This window comes from Staurois parvus, unplaced genomic scaffold, assembly GCF_062004578.1.
Source record: "Staurois parvus isolate SC_StPar_1 unplaced genomic scaffold, SC_StPar_1.0 ptg001805l, whole genome shotgun sequence".
NCBI lineage: Eukaryota > Metazoa > Chordata > Amphibia > Anura > Ranidae > Staurois > Staurois parvus.
The window spans coordinates 3411092-3428669 of record NW_028319601.1 but is presented as its reverse complement, the minus strand read 5'-3'; the positions used below and the strand labels follow the sequence as shown (position 1 = coordinate 3428669).

The 17578-nt window shown below is 43.9% G+C and overlaps 1 protein-coding gene across 14 annotated transcripts in view; it reads left to right on the top strand.

Moving 5' to 3' along the window:
* The window catches only part of LOC149434226 (AP-3 complex subunit beta-2-like), a 151503-nt gene that overhangs the window by 19628 nt on the left and 114297 nt on the right, over positions 1 to 17578 (top strand). For 4 of the 14 annotated variants that reach the window (XM_089663975.1, XM_089663973.1, XM_089663974.1 and 1 more), the window contains exon 1: positions 12380 to 13582. The exons of 6 other annotated variants lie outside the window; for them this stretch is intronic. In XM_089663975.1, coding sequence (XP_089520101.1) covers positions 13359 to 13582 — 224 coding nt within the window. In that variant the 5' untranslated portion in view covers positions 12380 to 13358. Of the gene's footprint in view, positions 1 to 12379; positions 13583 to 17578 lie in introns of those variants that run through there. 4 more of the 14 variants (XM_089663978.1, XM_089663977.1, XM_089663979.1 and 1 more) reach the window with 2 other exon arrangements.

Below are 17578 nucleotides of genomic sequence, written 5' to 3'. Positions count from 1 at the left end.
TATTGTACATTCACATCAGTCCCTAACCCTCAAGGGGCGTATAATCTAAGGTCTCTAACTTACATTCATACATACACATATTAGGGCCAATTTAGATAGGAGCCAATTAACCTACCAGCATGTCTTTGGAGTGTGGGAGGAATCCAGAGTACCCAGAGGAAACCCACGCAGGCACAGGGAGAACATGCAAACTCCAGGCAGGTGGTGCCGTGGTTGGGACTTGAGCCAACAACCCTAGTACTGCCAGGTGGAGGTGCTAACCATTTAGCCACTGTGCTGCCCACTTTTTGGGCCAGTTAACACTAACAAAAATGCACTCTGGATACATTCTGGATACGTTTTTGTCTACAGTTCACACCACACGCAGTTCTGATGCTGTTCTGATGCAGTTTGCCATGTTCCAGTATGGTTCTGTGCAGAAAAAATTCAGCATGTTCCGGAAACTGACTGGAACTGACTGCACTGGTGTGAACTAGGGCCATTGGAATACATGGAAAACACTGTGCACGCATTTTTGATGCAGAAAAAACACACTGAACTGCATCTAGTGTACACTACCCTTAGGGCCAGTTCATACTACAAAAATGCACTCCAGATGCATTGCGGATACGTTTTTGCTTACAGTTCACACCATACGCAGTTCCAGTGCAGTTTTGGTGCAGTTTGTTATGTTCCAGTATGGTTCTGTGCAGAGAAAAAGCAGCACGTTCTACTTTTTTTTCTCCATCGGAAACTGACTGGAACTGACTGCACTGGTGTGAACTAGGGCAGCAATGGGCAAACTACGGCCCGCGGGCCGTATACGGCCCGGCGGACCTTATAATCCAGCCCGCGGAGCGTGGCAAACATTGGCTGTCAGAATGTGTGTAGGCGGGGCAGCGTGAGGAACGTGAGGGGAGCTAGGCTCCTCTCACAGTCCGCCCTGAAGACCGGAACGGCGCGGGAACACGGCGAGAGGAACGCACGGAGCAAAGGTAAGTGAATTGACACAGGGGGGACTTGGCTTACTACTTGGGGGGAATAGTACTGTGGGGGATGAAATACTATATGAGGGATGAATTAATATGGGGGATGAATTACTATAGGGGGGATGAATTACTATATGGGGGATGAATTACTATGGGGGATGAATTACTATATGGGGGATGAATTACTATGGGGGATGAATTACTATGGGGGATGAATTACTATATGGGGGATGAATTACTATACGGGGGATGAATTACTATGGGGGATGAATTACTATATGGGGGATGAATTACTATGGGGGATGAATTACTATATGGGGGATGAATTACTATGGGGGGTGAATTACTATATGGGGGATGAATTACTATATGGGGATGAATTACTATATGGGGGATGAATTACTATGGGGGATGAATTACTATATGGGGGATGAATTACTATGGGGGATGAATTACTATATGGGGGATGAATTACTATGGGGGATGAATTACTATATGGGGGATGAATTACTATGGGGGATGAATTACTATATGGGGGATGAATTACTATATGGGGGATGAATTACTATGGGGGATGAATTACTATGGGGGATGAATTACTATGGGGGATGGATTACTATATGGGGGATGAATTACTATATGGGGGATGAATTACTATATGGGGGATGAATTACTATGGGGGATGAATTACTATGGGGGATGAATTACTATATGGGGGATGAATTACTATGGGGGATGAATTACTATATGGGGGATGAATTACTATGGGGGATGAATTACTATGGGGGATGAATTACTATATGGGGGATGAATTACTATGGGGGATGAATTACTATATGGGGGATGAATTACTATATGGGGGATGAATTACTATGGGGGATGAATTACTATGCTTACTATGGGGGAATATTACTATACTTACTATGGATGACACATACACATCATTCATCTACTCTTGTTCCGGCCCCCGGGTCCAATATATGAACCCATTGCGGCCCTCAAGTCAAAAAGTTTGCCCACCCCTGAACTAGGGCCATTGGAATACATGGAAAACACTATGGATGAATTTTTGATGCAGAAAAAAGCGCTCTGAACTGCATCTAGTGTGAACTAGCCCTAAGGGTCAGTTCTCACTATAGAAACGCAGTCCAGATGCATTCTGGATGTGTTTCCACATGTGCATTTTTGATGTTCTGGTGCGTTTTTGATGCAGCTTTGCCGTGTTCCAGCGTGTTTTGTATGCATTCCAGTCCATTTTTTCCCTCCTCTTTTTTTCTTAATTTTAAATAGGGACATGTGCGGTCCATTGCGTTTTGGTGCATTTTTTTATACGTTTTACCGCGTTCCAGTACAGTTCTGTGTAGAAAAAATGCAGCATGTTCTACTTTTTTTTCTGCAACCGGAACATACTGGAACTGCAAGCACTGATGTGAACTATGACATTGACAACCCTATCACCTATTTTCTGTGTGTTTTGGATGCAGAAAAAATGCAACTGAAACGCATGTAGTGTGAACTGGCAATTAGGGCTAATTCACACTAGATGCAGTCCAGAGCGTTTTTTTTTCTGCATCAAAAATGCATGCACAGTGTTTTCCATGTATTCCAATGGCCCTAGTTCACACCAGTGCAGTCAGTTCCAGTCAGTTTCCGGTGCAGAAAAAAAAGAACATGCTGAATTTTCTCTGCACAGAACCATACTGGAACATAGCAAACTGCATCAAAACTACACATGAAATGAGTGTGGTATGAACTGTAAACAAAAACGTATCTGGAATGCAGCAGGAGTGCATTTTTGCATTGTGAACTGGCCCTCAAACGGCATTCCTCTGTAAGGCTCAGTTCACACTAGCTTTGTAAGCAGGCGTTTTGCAGGTGTTTGAGGGTCGTTTTTAACGCTCCTCAATCGCCTTTGAAAATTATACACATGGCGAAGCAAAATTGACGCCTAATGTCGAGACAGGAGGAGTTGAAGCCTTTCAACGCCTCCCATTCAAGTCTATGGTGACGCTCTTCAAGCGCCTGGCAGGTGTTTGCGAGATATTAATACCATTAACTTCATTATAGGTGTTTGTGGTGCGGTTTTAACGCTTGGAAAACGCCTCAAAACCACTCATAGGGCATTTGGGGAGACTGTCTAACGTCTGTTGAACACTATAGGGGCGTTTGGAAGAAGTCAAGTGTGAACAAGCCCTACAAAGATGTATATACTTGCCTATTTTCAGGCCGCTCCGGTCCAGTCATGTGATTCAGCACCCCTGTGTCTGCCAGTGGTGGCTTCAGGGGAGAGGAATGACAATGGATGAATCACTGAAGCCCAGGGGCGGACTGACAACTCATGGGGCCCCCAGGCAATAGGGGATCATGGGGCCCCTGTGTCCTTGCCCAAACTCAAAAAAGCCTATGAAAAAGGTACCAGGGGCATCTCATGGGGCCCCCTACTGACCTCGGGCCCTCGGGCAGTGCCCAAGTTTCCAAATGGTCAGTCCGCCCCTGCTGAAGCCTATGGGTGATGTCACCACTCCAGGCTATACTAGCCATTGCCGAGTGCTCTCTCCTCTCCCCTGCAGCTGCTGCTGACTGACACAGGGGAGCCCGATCATGCAACTGGATTGGAGATAGCTGAAAATAGGTAAGTATGGACATCCTTCTTACACAGGTTAGTTAGCATAGGTGTTAGAAGGGGGGAAGGGGAGGGGACAATTTTAAGAGTAGTTAAAGGGCAACTCCACTTTAGTGGAAATAAATAGCAAGAATAAATGATATAGCATATACAATTGCGACACAAGTCATGTTGTAATTGAATGTTATTAAAAATTACCTTTCCGTTTCAATCTGCAGCATTGTAATTTCTGTAAAATGCAATGCAATATGGCAGCCTGGAGGTGTAGCCAGGTAATGTACCGGACACCCCCCCCAGAAATGTAATTACCTGCTTGTGTGATTAGCTTACTGATTTCCCCAGCTTGCAACAAAATGCCATTTTTAGAGAGAGACTCCCAAAGGGAAAGAGATTGATCGTAAAATAAATCGACTACTTATTAAAGCATTTTTGGCCACCAATAAAGTGAAACTTAAAGTAGAACTACATGGCATCTGAGCACCACAAACCAAAAATGCTACTTAATTCATTTTTAATTCATTCAAAACTCCCCCATCCATCCAAGTCGCAATGCTTTGTTTTGCTGATTATTCACTTTGAAAAACACCTCCTAGCATTTCTAGCTGTGGCCATCTTTAGTAAGGGCAGATGATTCATGTAACATTTACTTCCTGGAATCCACCTGCCCTTTGCTCAGGCATGCAGGCAACGAGGGTGTGCTTAGCTGGGAAAGCGCCTCCTCCTCACCTGAAGACACCTGGGATGTATGACATCATTTGTCTAGGCCTGGAAACCAGGATGCAACTGAAGTCATGTTAAAAAAAGATTAAAACAAGTAAATATACTCTACCTTCTTATCTATTTATTAATGCTAGCAGCATAAGGATTACAAATAGTCAGTGTTGAGTGAGAGTTTGAAATCCTGCTTTAACCACATCCCGACCGCCCTATAGCAGATATACTGCTACAGGGCGGCAGGGGTGCCGCTCGCGCCCTACCCACGCTGTCATTTGTGGCCACGGCTGTAAATCACCGGGTCCCGGCTGGTGATTACCCGCTGGCGCCCGGTGATTACCAAGGATCTTCAACGGAGAGTAGGGCTGCTTTGTTTACTAACAGTCCTCCTCCCAGTCGGCTCGGGCACACTGCTCTGGATGGCTGTACACAGCACAGCCATCCAGAGCAGCGTGCTTACAGTGAAGCACCAACCCACCGCCCCCCAGTAAAACACTTCTGTCGGAAACGTGCGCACCAGAGACTGACGCAGTCCTCCATGTTGTTAAGAATCTCCATGTTGTCCCTCATTTTTCCCCCTTTCCTCTCTGTTAATATGGGACATATGTGTGTTGGAAGGGTCACAGGCAGGCTAGAGCACGGCAGGGAGCCCAGAGCTATAAAACACTTCTCTGAGCAAGGTGCCTAGCTGTCTGAGCAACCTGTGCCATTTAACACCTCGTAGAAAGATAACGGAACCTTTTGAGGAGTTCAAGGCATTCCAAGGAAGCACGAATCAGATAAACACTTTTCAAAATCCTTTTTTCCCCTATGTCTCATATCTTGGAATATGAGAGACTTACATAAAAACCAGACATATCGGCTAAGAGAAGACGAACAATGTGATGGGTCACTCGCCTTGTCTCGAATACATAGGAAAGCCGGAAAGTAGATCTTGTGAACCGTTCAGTGTATAATTTCATAATTCATATATAATCAATCCTCAGACGTGTCTGCATAATAATCTACCCGCGGATGGAATGTCACTTGTGCAGGTGGAAAGGTATGGGCCAAAATATGAGTTAGGAGAGATTTTGGTTCTAGTTTAGGGCTATGCCCAGACCTCCACGCCCTAAACGGGGTATTGGTCCTTGACTTCAGAGACACCCCCCTGCTGCGGAACTACAAAATAGGCTGTCAGGCCTAAGAGAGTTAGTTGAAGACGTCTCCCATTTTAACATCAGTACCACCTGGGGAGACCCGTGCCCTTTCGCTCTGAAACTTGTATCTGCTAACCCAGGACTTTGGCAAGTACCTTAACCCTTTCACCTCTCTCTGATATCTCTTTGCTGTGCTGTTAGTCTCTGTATATTTATATATATATCTTAGTTACATCTTTTTCTGTAAATATTGTTATTGCACCCGTTTGACCTTTTAGTAATAAATCTTTCCTTCTGAAAGTGTTGAACTATTTCTATAGCGCTTTATTGCAATTTACGAATTCCTGCCTCTAAAGAGAATGCTGCTGTGTTTGTTTAACCCTCTGCATAATCGGCCTGCGGTGACCATATTATGCAGACGATTATTTCAATCATTATAATGTTTTAGCTGATATCGTCGAGTTTCCTCTTTCTCTGTACAAAAAGGAGGTGGTGGCAGTGTGAACGGTTAAGTGCGTAATTAACCTGACCCAGTAACAATCGATTCAGGCTGCCGGTACATCGATTGTGGTCCAATTATCTGGAAAATCGTTGTGCAGGGTGTAGCTGAGTGTGGCATTGTTACACACGTGACAGCGTGGTTTTAGATTGGCTAGTCCTCCGGTCACAAGTTTGGTGAGAAGGGCTGGGGTCTGACGCCGCGTTCGTGACAACTCCCAGCACACAGTTAACCCTTTGATCGCCCCTCATGTTAACTCCTTCCTGACCAGTGCCATTAGTACAGTGTCAGTGCTTTTTTTTTTAGCATTGATCACTGTATTGGTGTCACTGGAGATGTCAGTGACACCATGTCGGTTCCTCCCATTGTCAGAATGCTCACCGCAGTCCCGCTATAAGTCAATGATCGCCACCAGCGGTGCAGCGTTGCATGACCACGCAATTGTCAGTTAAAGTAACGCAGTGCCATAAAGCAAAAAATAGCCTGGTCATGAAGGGGGGTAAATCCTCAGAAGGGCAAGTGGTTAAAGTGGAATTAAAACCTAACATTAACTATTCTTATAAAAGTTACCTCCCCGCTCCTCCTTCCTATCATGCCTACCCTGTGTAAAAATGATATGTATTCTTACTTTTTTTTTAGTCAAGTTTGGTCACGTGTTCCTGAAGCTCCAGCTCCCCTGTGCCAGTGAGCGGCAGCTGCAGGAGAGAGGAATGAGCACCGACAACAGCTGGGACATGGGAGCCTATGGGTGATGTCATGGCTCCCGAAATTCCCAGCCATTTTTGACCCGCAGCTGCCATCCGTTGACACAGGGGACCCGGACTTGCAGGATCATGTGACCAGACTTGACTAAAAAAAAAGTATAGTGTAAGTATAGAGATCTTTTTTTACACAGGGTAGACAGGGTAGGTAAATGGAGGGGGTGTTGAACAGAATGCACAGATCAACGCTGCAGCCTGTTGCCTGCGGCGCAGATTATGTGGAAATATACCAACAGGGCAGGTAAACAGAAGACGATTGGTAGATAGACTTCTCTTCAACCACAGTGGCCACACGTGGATCAAAATTCGACTGGTTCCTGCTGAACTGGCTGAATTTGCTCCATTATGGCCAGCTTTAGGCATGAGCTCAGCTTTAACCAATTACAACAATCTTTTCTCTTGTGTTCTCCCTCCTTACAAAAACTGGAAAAACATTTCACTAATTTCTGCAAAGTACCTGCTTTCTGCCCAAGGCTGGGTCCCGTTGCCTCCTGGGATTGCCACATCACCCAAAAAAGGAGGCAATGTGTTAACGAGGTAGCCAGCAGCATTTCTGCGCATGTCCTGAAATCCCCTGCGCATGCTCAGATGTACTGCAGGTTTTTGGAAGGTCCCGAATAGCTAGCAGAGACCTGCTGTGCATCTGGGAACATACTGATTTTTGAAGATGTCAGCATGGAAAAGAGGCAGGGATAGGGGAATGGTGAGAGGGGTAAAGTTCCACTATAACTTTTTTTTCTTCTGAACATATTTTAATTGTACAGGGTGACTGTAACTGTATTTGTACAAAACAGAGTATTGTACATGGTACTGTATGTTTGCGTGTACAGTTCTGCATTTTTCAGGTCAAGCTTAGTGGCTAGTATTTCTGCCTTGCAGCACTGGGGTTCTCGGTTCAAATCCCATTCAGGACACTACCTGCATGGAGTTTGCATGTTCTCCCTATGCTGGTGTGGGTTTCCTCCAGGTACTCTCTTGTCCTCCCACACTCCAAAGACATGCTAGTAGGTTATTGCCTCCTGTCTAACTTGACCTTAGTATGTGTATACACTCACGGGCCACTTTATTAGGTACACCTTGCTAGTGCCAAGAAAATGTCCCCCCCACACCATTACACCACCACCAGCCTGAACCATTGATACAAGGCAGGATGGATCCATGCTTTCATATTGTTTACACCAACCTCTGACCCTACCATCTGAATGTCACAGCAACCAGTCTGCTCATTCTCCTCTGACCTCTGACATCAACAAGGCATTTTCATACACACAACTGACACTCACTGGATATTTTCTCTTTTTCGGACCATTCTCTGTAAACCCTAGAGATGTTTGTGCATGAAAATCCCAGTAGATCAGCAGTTTTTTAAATACTCAGACCAGCTCATCTGGCACCAACAACCACGCCACGTTCAAAGTCACTTAAATCCGCTTTCTTCCCCATTCTGATGCTTGGTTTGAACTTCAACAAGTCGTCTTCACCACGTCTAGATGCCTAAATGCATTGAGTTGCTGCCATGTGATTGGCTGATTAGCAATTACCAAACAATTGAAAAGTTGTACCTAATAAAGTGGCCAGTGTGTATATACAGTATGTAGGTGAAATAGGGATGTTAAATGGTAAGCTCCTGGAGGACGGGGACTGATATGAATGTACAATCTATGTAAAGCCCTGTGTAAATTGTCAGTTCTATATAAATGCCTGAAATAAACAGATATCCAGTCATTCCATAGGGTCTAACTGGCTGCTTTAATTTAATAAAGGGAGAAACACTTGAAAGCTTTTTCTTAAAGGCTAAGTTTACCTTTTCTAGGAAATAGCTTATGCAGTCAAGAGGCCCGTGGTAGGCATCATAAAACTGTTCAGGTTTGTAAAATGTTCATTGAAGTTGGCCATAGATGATGCTGGTCGAACGAAAAAAACAAAAACGAGGAGGATGGAGAAATCATTCCAGTGTCATCTTTGGCTGGTTCACACTTGCGGGCTGGTTGCAGGTTCGGAAATCGCATCTGTTCCTGCACTCACAACCACCCGCAGCCTAATCACACTGCTCTATTACGAAATGCACGGGGCTGCCATTCATTCTGCATGGCACCCCCACACATCTCAACCCACAGGTGTGGGAACCGCAGGGAAATCGAATGGTCAAAAAAGGTGTTTTTAACCACTTGCCTACAGGGCACTTCTACCCCCTTCCTGCCCAGGCCAATTTTCAGCTTTCAACGCTGTCACACTTTGAATGGCAATTGTGCGGTCATGCAACACTGTACCCATATGTAATTTTATCATTTTTTTTAGATAGAGCTTTCTTTTAGTAGTATTTAATCACCTCTGGGTTTTTTATTTTTTGCTAAACAAACCAAAAACAACTGCAAATTTTGAAAAAAAAAATGTCTTAGTTTTTGTTATAAAATTGTGTAAATAAGTGATTTTTCTGCTTCACTGATGTGCGCTAATGAGACTTCAGTGATGGGCACTGATAGGCTGCACTGATGGACACTGATAGGTGGCACTGATGGGCACTGATGAGGAGGCACTGGTAGGCATCACTGAAGGGCACTGATAGGCAACACTGATAGGGGGCACTGACTGGCACTGTTAAGCAGCAATGACTGGCATTGTTAAGCGGCACTGATAGGCGGCAATGACATGTACTGATAGGCGGCACTGACTGACTCTAATTGGCAGCACTGATAGGTGGCACTGACTGGCATTGATAGGTGGCACTGACTGGCACTGATAGGTGACACTGAAAGGCAGCTCAGATGGGCACTGATATGTGGCATTGATGTGCACTGGTAGGCACTGATATGTGGCATTGATGTGGCACTGATGGGCACTGGCAGGTGGCATTGATGAGCACTGACAGCTGGCATTGATGGAAACTGACAGGTGGCACTGCTGGGGCTACACTGATCATCAGGGCACACTGATCATCAGTGCCCTGATGATCAGTGTACATGTCCCCTCTGAGAAATGACGATTACCGGCTCTCCTCTCCTCATGAGCGGTCAGCGTGACAGCTCGTGAGGAGAGAAATGCCGATAACCAGCATTTCCTTATTTACAGTGAGGAACAGAAGTATTTGAACACCCTGCGATTTTGCAAGTTCTCCCACTTAGAAATCATGGAGAGGTCTGAAATTCACATTGTAGGTGCATTCCCACTCTGAGAGACAGAATTAAAAAAAAAATTCAGGAAATCACATTGTATGATTTTTAAAGAATTTATTTATCTTGCACTGCTGAACATACGTATTTAAACACCTGAGAAACAGCAAGAATTCTGGCTCTCAAAGACCTGTTACTGTGCCTTTAAAAAGTCCACCTCTACTCCACTCATTAAGCTAACTTAGTAGCACCTGTCTGAGCTCTTTAAAGACACCTGTCCACCCCACAGTCAGTCAGACGCCAACTACTACCATGGGCAAGATCAAAGAGCTGTCAAAAGACACCAGAGACAAAATTGTGGACCTCCACAAGGCTGGAGAGGGCTACGGGGCAATTGTCAAGCAGCTTGGTGAAAATAGATCAACTGTTGGAGCAATTGTTAGAAAATGGAAGAGGCTAAAGACGACTGTCAGTCTCCCTCGGACTGGGGCTCCATGCAAGATCTCACCTCGTGGGGTATGACTGATGATAAGTAAGGTGAGAAATCAGCCCAGAACTACAAGGGAGGAGCTGGTCAATGATATGAAGAGAGCTGGGACCACAGTTTCAAAGGTCACTGTCGGTAGAACACTACGCCGTCATGGTTTCAAATCATGCATTGCACGGAAGGTTCCCCTGCTCAAGTCATCACATGTCCAGGCCCGTCTGAAGTTTGCCAATGACCATCTGGATGATCCAGAGGAGGCATGGGAGAAAGTCATGTGGTCAGATGAGACCAAAGTAGAACTTTTTGGTCTAAACTTCACTCATTGTGTTTGGAGGAAAAAGAAGGATGAGTTGCATCCCAAGAACACCATCCCTACTGTGAAGCATGGGGGTGGTAACATCATGCTTTGGGGGTGCTTTTCTGCGAAGGGGACAAAACGACTGCACTGTATTAAGGAGAGCATGAATGGGTCCATTTATTGTGAGATTTTGAGCAACAACCTCCTTTCCTCAGTCAGAGCATTGAAGATGGGTCGTGGCTGGGTCTCCCAACATGACAACGACCCGAAGCACACAGCCAGGATAACCAAGGAGTGGCTCCGTAAGAAGCATATCAAGGTTCTGGAGTGGCCTAGCCAGTCTCCAGACCTAAATCCAATAGAACATCTTTGGAAGAAGCTGAAACTCCGTGTTGCTCAGTGACAACCCCAAAACCTGGCAGATCTAGAGGAGATCTGTGTGGAGGAATGGGCCAAAATCCCTGTTGCAGTGTGTGCAAACCTGGTCAAGAACTGCAGGAAACGTTTGACCTCTGTAATTGCAAACAAAGGCTTCTGTACCAAATATTAACACTGATTTTCTCAGATGTTCAAATACTTATGTTCAGCAGTGCAAGACAAATAAATTCTTTAAAAATCATACAATGTGATTTTTTTTTATTCTGTCTCTCAGAGTGGGAATGCACTTACAATGTGAATTTCAGACCCCTCCATGATTTCTAAGTGGGAGAACTTGCAAAATCGCAGGGTGTTCAAATACTTCTGTTCCTCACTGTACATGCAATCAGTTGTGATTGGACACAGCTGATCACATGACTGAGCCAACGTCTTCGGCTCTTTCTGTTGATCAGTGATCTGCTGTGTCCAAGGGACACAGCACACCATCGATTATCGCGCTGCACGCCCCCAGAGCTGTACACGCACGGTTAGAGTGGGAGCACGTCATATGACGTCCTCCCAGAATGAGAGAACCGCCTTGCGCCAATCATTTTCTTATATGATGGGCTGGAGGCGGTTAAAAAGGATGCTCCTTTTTTGCGGAAAATACAGGCACGACAGCCCATTCAAATGACTGGCAGCCCTGCACGTCTTGTAAGAGCAGTGCGATTTGGCTGTGGGTGGTTGCGAGTGCAGGAACATATTCAATTTCTGTGCCAGCAACCAGCCCACAAAGAGTGAACCAGGGCTAAATAAAGATTGTACAGACGTTTTTACAAAAATTGCAAAGTTTTATAACACCTACTGGGGGCCCCTTGACTGCATGGGCTTTTTTTTCTGCAAAAAGGTGACCTCAGCCTTTAAAAATAAAATATTGCAAATAAAGTATCACGTAAAATACCCAAATGTTCCGTTAAAAGTTTCAGTGCCATGGGACCTATATTGTGTATCATCTCTCCCAGTGTTTATAGGACGATGACACTATACAGGGCACTTACAGAAGATGGATAATGTTACTGCTCCCAATTGCTGAGGGCACAGTAATGCATCAGAACAAAGAGGTTTCTGTGGCTGTCTTTGCACAATACAGTCAGACCCCCGCCTCCCCCCTAATAGTACCCTTTAATTTAGTAGCTACTAAAAAATGAATGAAACATTAGCGAAACAGCAGGCTAGACAGGGGAGGAGATCTGCAGCATGTGGAAGTCTGAGAGCAGGCAGTGGGGTGTGTAGCACATCATCTATTCTAGGCTGAGTCATGTTCACAGAGATATGCTCCAGAGATGTGTGAGTGTGGGAGGAGTGGGGAAACTGGAGGAGGAGAATGACCTGCAAACGTGGCTCAGAAACTGACTGAAACAGGACCAGCTGCTTGAAGGAGAGGAAAAAAAAAGGAGTGCGCCTTACTATGTGATGGCTGAACGTCTGCCCAAGGCACAGAGCATGTCACCGAGATAGCGACAGGCTGAGATGATCCAGGAATGTTCATAGGAGAAGAGCTTCAGGAGTGAGGACAAGAAAGGAGAGGAGTGAAGCTGGGATGCAATGGATAGAATTACAGCTAGAAAAGCAGAGGTGATAGGTGTGAATGTAATCAGATAGGAGAACAGTGAATAGGAGGGTGGGGAAGAACCAGGAGGGAGGAGGTCTACAACTTGACCACCAGTATAAATGGTGGATGTGCTATGCAGAGTACTGCTAGGAAAGAGACACAGGTAGATGTAATAAATGCTGTTTCCTATAGGAAGCCCCTTAATATGGCTCTGAAGTCGTATTTATCCCCTGTTGTAGATGTATCAAGAAGATCTATTCTATAAATAGTTATGTATGCTTAGTTTGTAGATGTATCGGCAGAAGATCTATTCTAGAAAAAGTTATGTATGCTTAGTTTGTAGATGTATCGGTAGAAGATCTATTCTAGAAATAGTTATGTATGCTTAGTTTGTAGATGTATCAGTAGAAGATCTATTCTAGAAATAGTTATGTATGCTTAGTTTGCCCTAGCCTATATGCTCCATCTCACAGACCATTGCTGCAAGATCTGTACTGGAACTTAGAGGAACAAGCCTGGCCACTTCACACGGGACAGGTGTATAGGAGCTACCACAGATGGGTATCATTTTAAAGTGACTGGACTGCCATCATTCCAGAGGATCTCTTTCCAGATCTCTTGGACAACCTCTAAGCCCCAAGGCCACTGTCTTCTGCATACTTCTGTTTAATCTGGACTTCCCGTAAACATTCCTGTGATTATATTGAACAATTTATTCTATTCAGGAGCACACTGTGGATCGTGTCCTAAATACAACAGTTTTGGTGCCACTATTTACACCTTTCCAGCAATGAAGCCTGTACAGAAGCTCTTGCAATTACCAGTGACAGCTGTGAATTTGGTAAAGAATCACCGTGCAGAAGAGGCAAAAAGCCCTGTGTTGACCCCAGATGGGGGTGTCCAAACTTTTTATAATGCACTGCAAGCTGATGAGCTACGACTTCTGAAATCTCAGAATAGTGAATCCAACGTGGAAAACAATGGATCCAGCAGCAACCCCAGTCAGCCTGTGCGGTATGGAGCCCCTGCACTACCTGGGTGTATGTAGGATCAGTCTGGGATAACATTATTCACTTTTAGCTAAACAAATAGGATCTGTGTGGTTAGCAATGGTAGACATCATCCTTGATACAGCATATTTTATTGTATTCATAGCATACAGTACAAGTATGTATTTATTAGGCACTGCTAAACATGCTCCATCAAATGTGAGGCCTTAAGCCGGCCATACACCAGTAGAATTTCATTTGCACGTGCTTACGCAAATTCTGAAAAATTGTTTGGCAGTGCATTCCATCTTGCCATCATTGAGTCAACTAATTTCATTCGAAAATCTTTAAAATTTTGTCCAGACCTGCAACTTAAATGGAATCCCAGACAGGTTTGTTTTGTGCCTAGCACATACGTATTACAATACTAGAACTTAGTTTGGGAAAACTTCGGGAAAACTTTTCTATCCTGCCCCTTTAAATTTTTTAGTCACTATGGTTATTGATTTGAACATTAGAAAACCAAACCAATGTTCTGAAAGAAAAAAATTTCAAACAAAATTCTTCTGGTGTCTGGCCAACTGTATGCTGTAATACGGTGGGCTTGAGCCAGCAACATGGGAGGAATGTGTGGTTTTGGCTTCTTGTGTTATAGGTCACAGCAGCCTGTCAGCAGGTGTTCAGTAGCACTGTGTTTAAACACCTGCTGTACTTTACACTTCCCATAAGTATGGCAGAAGATGTCGGTTTTATAAAATGTTCTGATGTCGTATTTCAGGAGTGACACATAGCTGCTTGTTAAATTTGACTGCTACAGTCAGAAAAATGTGGGTATAATAGAACAAGCTATATTCCGTCAGCTAGAAATATGTGTTTTTTTTTGTTAGCATGCTGGGATTTATAGTTCCACCAATGCAGCCCTGGATATAGTTAGTACTGAACTTGTAGTAGGTTTGTAAGATTAGGTAAATGCACCTAAAGAATGCAGCATAGGAACTATATAAGAATGTAAGTTCCCTCTTTGAATACATACTGTATCTTTAGATAGCGGTTGTTTTGCTAAGGGAAAATAGGCTGTTCACTTTCCTTAGCTCAGTGAATGATGTAAAACTCTTCTAACTTCCATCATCCAATCGTGTGCAAGCAAAAATGATTGGGTATTCTTTGAGAAGTGAATTTTAGCCACATTCAGTAACCTAGAGAAAAATTCCTTTGTGAAGTCAATGGCCCATATGCCTTTAGTGCATCAACCCCATATGTATTTATTTCAGTTACTTATATAGTGTTGTCACTTTATGCAGCACTTTACATACATATATTGTACATCCACATCAGTCCCTAACCATCAAGGGGTGTCGAATCTAAGGTCCCTAACTCACATTCATACATACACATACTGGGGACAATATAGACTGGAGCCAGTTAACCTACCAACATGTCTTTGGAGTGTGGGAGAAAACTGGAGTATATGGAGGAAACCCATGCAGGCACAGGGAGAACATGCAAGCTCCAGGCAGGTGGTGCTGTGGTTGGGATTTGAACCAGTGACCCTAGTGCTGGCAGTGCTAACCATTAAGCCACTGTGCTGCCCCATAGTGCCTATTGGTATTACAAACCATTTGACCTAATTGCATAGTAATACCAAAAAGCCATTATTATCTTATTAATATATTATCAATATTAATATTACTGAAGATGTTTTGCTGCTATAGTCTTTATAATTGTTTTAATAATTCACAGACATTTCTGGGAGGCATTTTGCGTTAACTATTTTTCCATTCTTTTTTTGGAGTTTTGCCTCTTTCTACAGCCAAGCAATACCATCTTTGTTACTGACCTATTTCTGACATAAAAGCAAAAAGGAATTTATGCAGAAAAATGGTTTTAATTGAATAAACGGTGCCGGAAGGATAGGATGTGGAGATGATGTGTTTATTTTTTCCAGTTTTTCAATCTATATGGCATATGAATGCATGATATAGAATAATCACATATACCAGTGGGTAAGCATAGCAGATTATTTAACCTCCCTAGCGATCTGCATATGTCAATATTTTTGAATGTCAAATCGGTACATTCTTTTGCATGGAAATTTGTTGTTTTATATTGTAGGCCTGTAATTCTTAAGAATAACTCACTTAAATCTGTCCAAACAAGAGTCTAGTAAACATGAAAAAGTTTGAAACACGAAATCATAAATTATAATATAATAAATAATTATAAAAAATAATAATATAGTAATAATAAATTTAATTCAATAATGAAATCATACCAAAAACACTGAAATTTGTCAAAACAAGGGTGCAGTATTACTAGACACTGCATATTGGTTTAGTAAACATCCCGGGTATGAAAAATTTTGAAACATGGAACTGCACAAAGTCCGACATCACAATCAGGACAATGGAACCTGGTTTCCTTTCTGATTTTCTTTCCACTGTCATCTCGCTTCGAGCAACAAACCATGCACATCCTTGTATGTGCTGACTTTTTCTCGGTTGGTGGGATGTAGTCCACAAAGTGACGACCAGTCAGGCGTTAGCAGTTGACAATGCCAACGGCTGCTATTCACAGCCATTGATGGTGTTTGGTGGTTCAAAAAGATACGTTCTGCAATTTTCCAAATGAAGTCAGAATGAATCTCAGACTTGCCACTCTTTTTTTTTAGCAGAATGTAGGCATTCCACAAGCATTGCTCAAGAAGATGCCTGAAGATCTTCTTGTAGTACTTCTTTTGCTGTTTCTTCATTGCTGGGTAGAATGTCATTGCTTGGTCGGCTTTGTCGACACCTCCCATGGTGTTATTGTAGTCTATCACTACTTGTGGCTTCATGATTTCTTTCCCACCTTTTGTGTGTACCATAACAGTGGAAGTATTATGAATTGTACTCATTAGGCACACATCTTTCTTGTCACGCCATCGCAGTGCCATCGTTTTGCCTTACTGCCAGGCAACCATTTCTCCAGTCTTCAGCTTCTTATTGCCAAACATTGGCGGCATGTTGCTCCGGTTAGCCCTAACGGTTCCATAGGCATCTGTTTTGTTTTGCAGAAGAAACTCATAAAGTTCAGGAGACGTATAAAAGTTGTCGGTTGTTACGCAATAGCCCTGATTTAGCAATGGCTCAATGAGTGAAAGAACAGAAGATGTTGCCATTCCATAGTTGCTGTATTTTGGATTTAATTCTGTTCCTTTCTCAGTGTATATACCTGAATTCCAAATGTAGCCAGTTGACCATTCGCATAGCATATAGGATTTTATGCCAAATCGTGCTCTCTTTGATGCAATGTATTGTACCCAGCTGAGCCTTCTCTTGTAGGCCATTATACTTTCTTCTATGCTGATATCACTTTCTGGCACATAGCTCCATTGGAAATTCTTTAGAATCATTTGAGATACCGTATTTATTCGAGTATAACGCGCACACGTGTATAATGCGCACCCCTAATTTTCGATTAAAAATCGGTATAAAATTTTGTTTCACTTTTTGAAGAACCAAAAATATGAAGAACACTGAATTGTGCAAAACAGCAAAACAGCAATGCTTACCGTAACGTGTGGGCGAGGAAAGGAAATGAAGAGGCGACCATATGTTACAGCGGATAAGAATTCTCACCCCCAGTGTATCTCGCCAGTTCGGGCCGCCCACTGTACGCGACGAGGGGACATAGAAAAAAAAAAACGATCTCCTGTTTTCACCGCCCCTTAAAGGGGCGGGGCCGGCACAGGGGACGTTTTTTTTTCTTCGCCCTCGTGTACAGTGAGCGCCTGCGCCCTCAATGGACCGGCCGCCACTGCGTCACCCCACCAGTGCATCTCGCCAGTTCGGGCCGCCCACTGTACGCGACGAGGGGACGTAGAAAAAAAAAAAACGATCCCGTTTTCGCCGCCCCTTAAAGGGGCGAGGCCGGCACAGGGGACGTTTTTTTTTCTTCGCCCTCGCGTACAGTGAGCGCCTGCGCCCTCAATGGATCGGCCGCCACTGCGTCACCCCACCCCAGCCCTCGTTTATAACGCGCA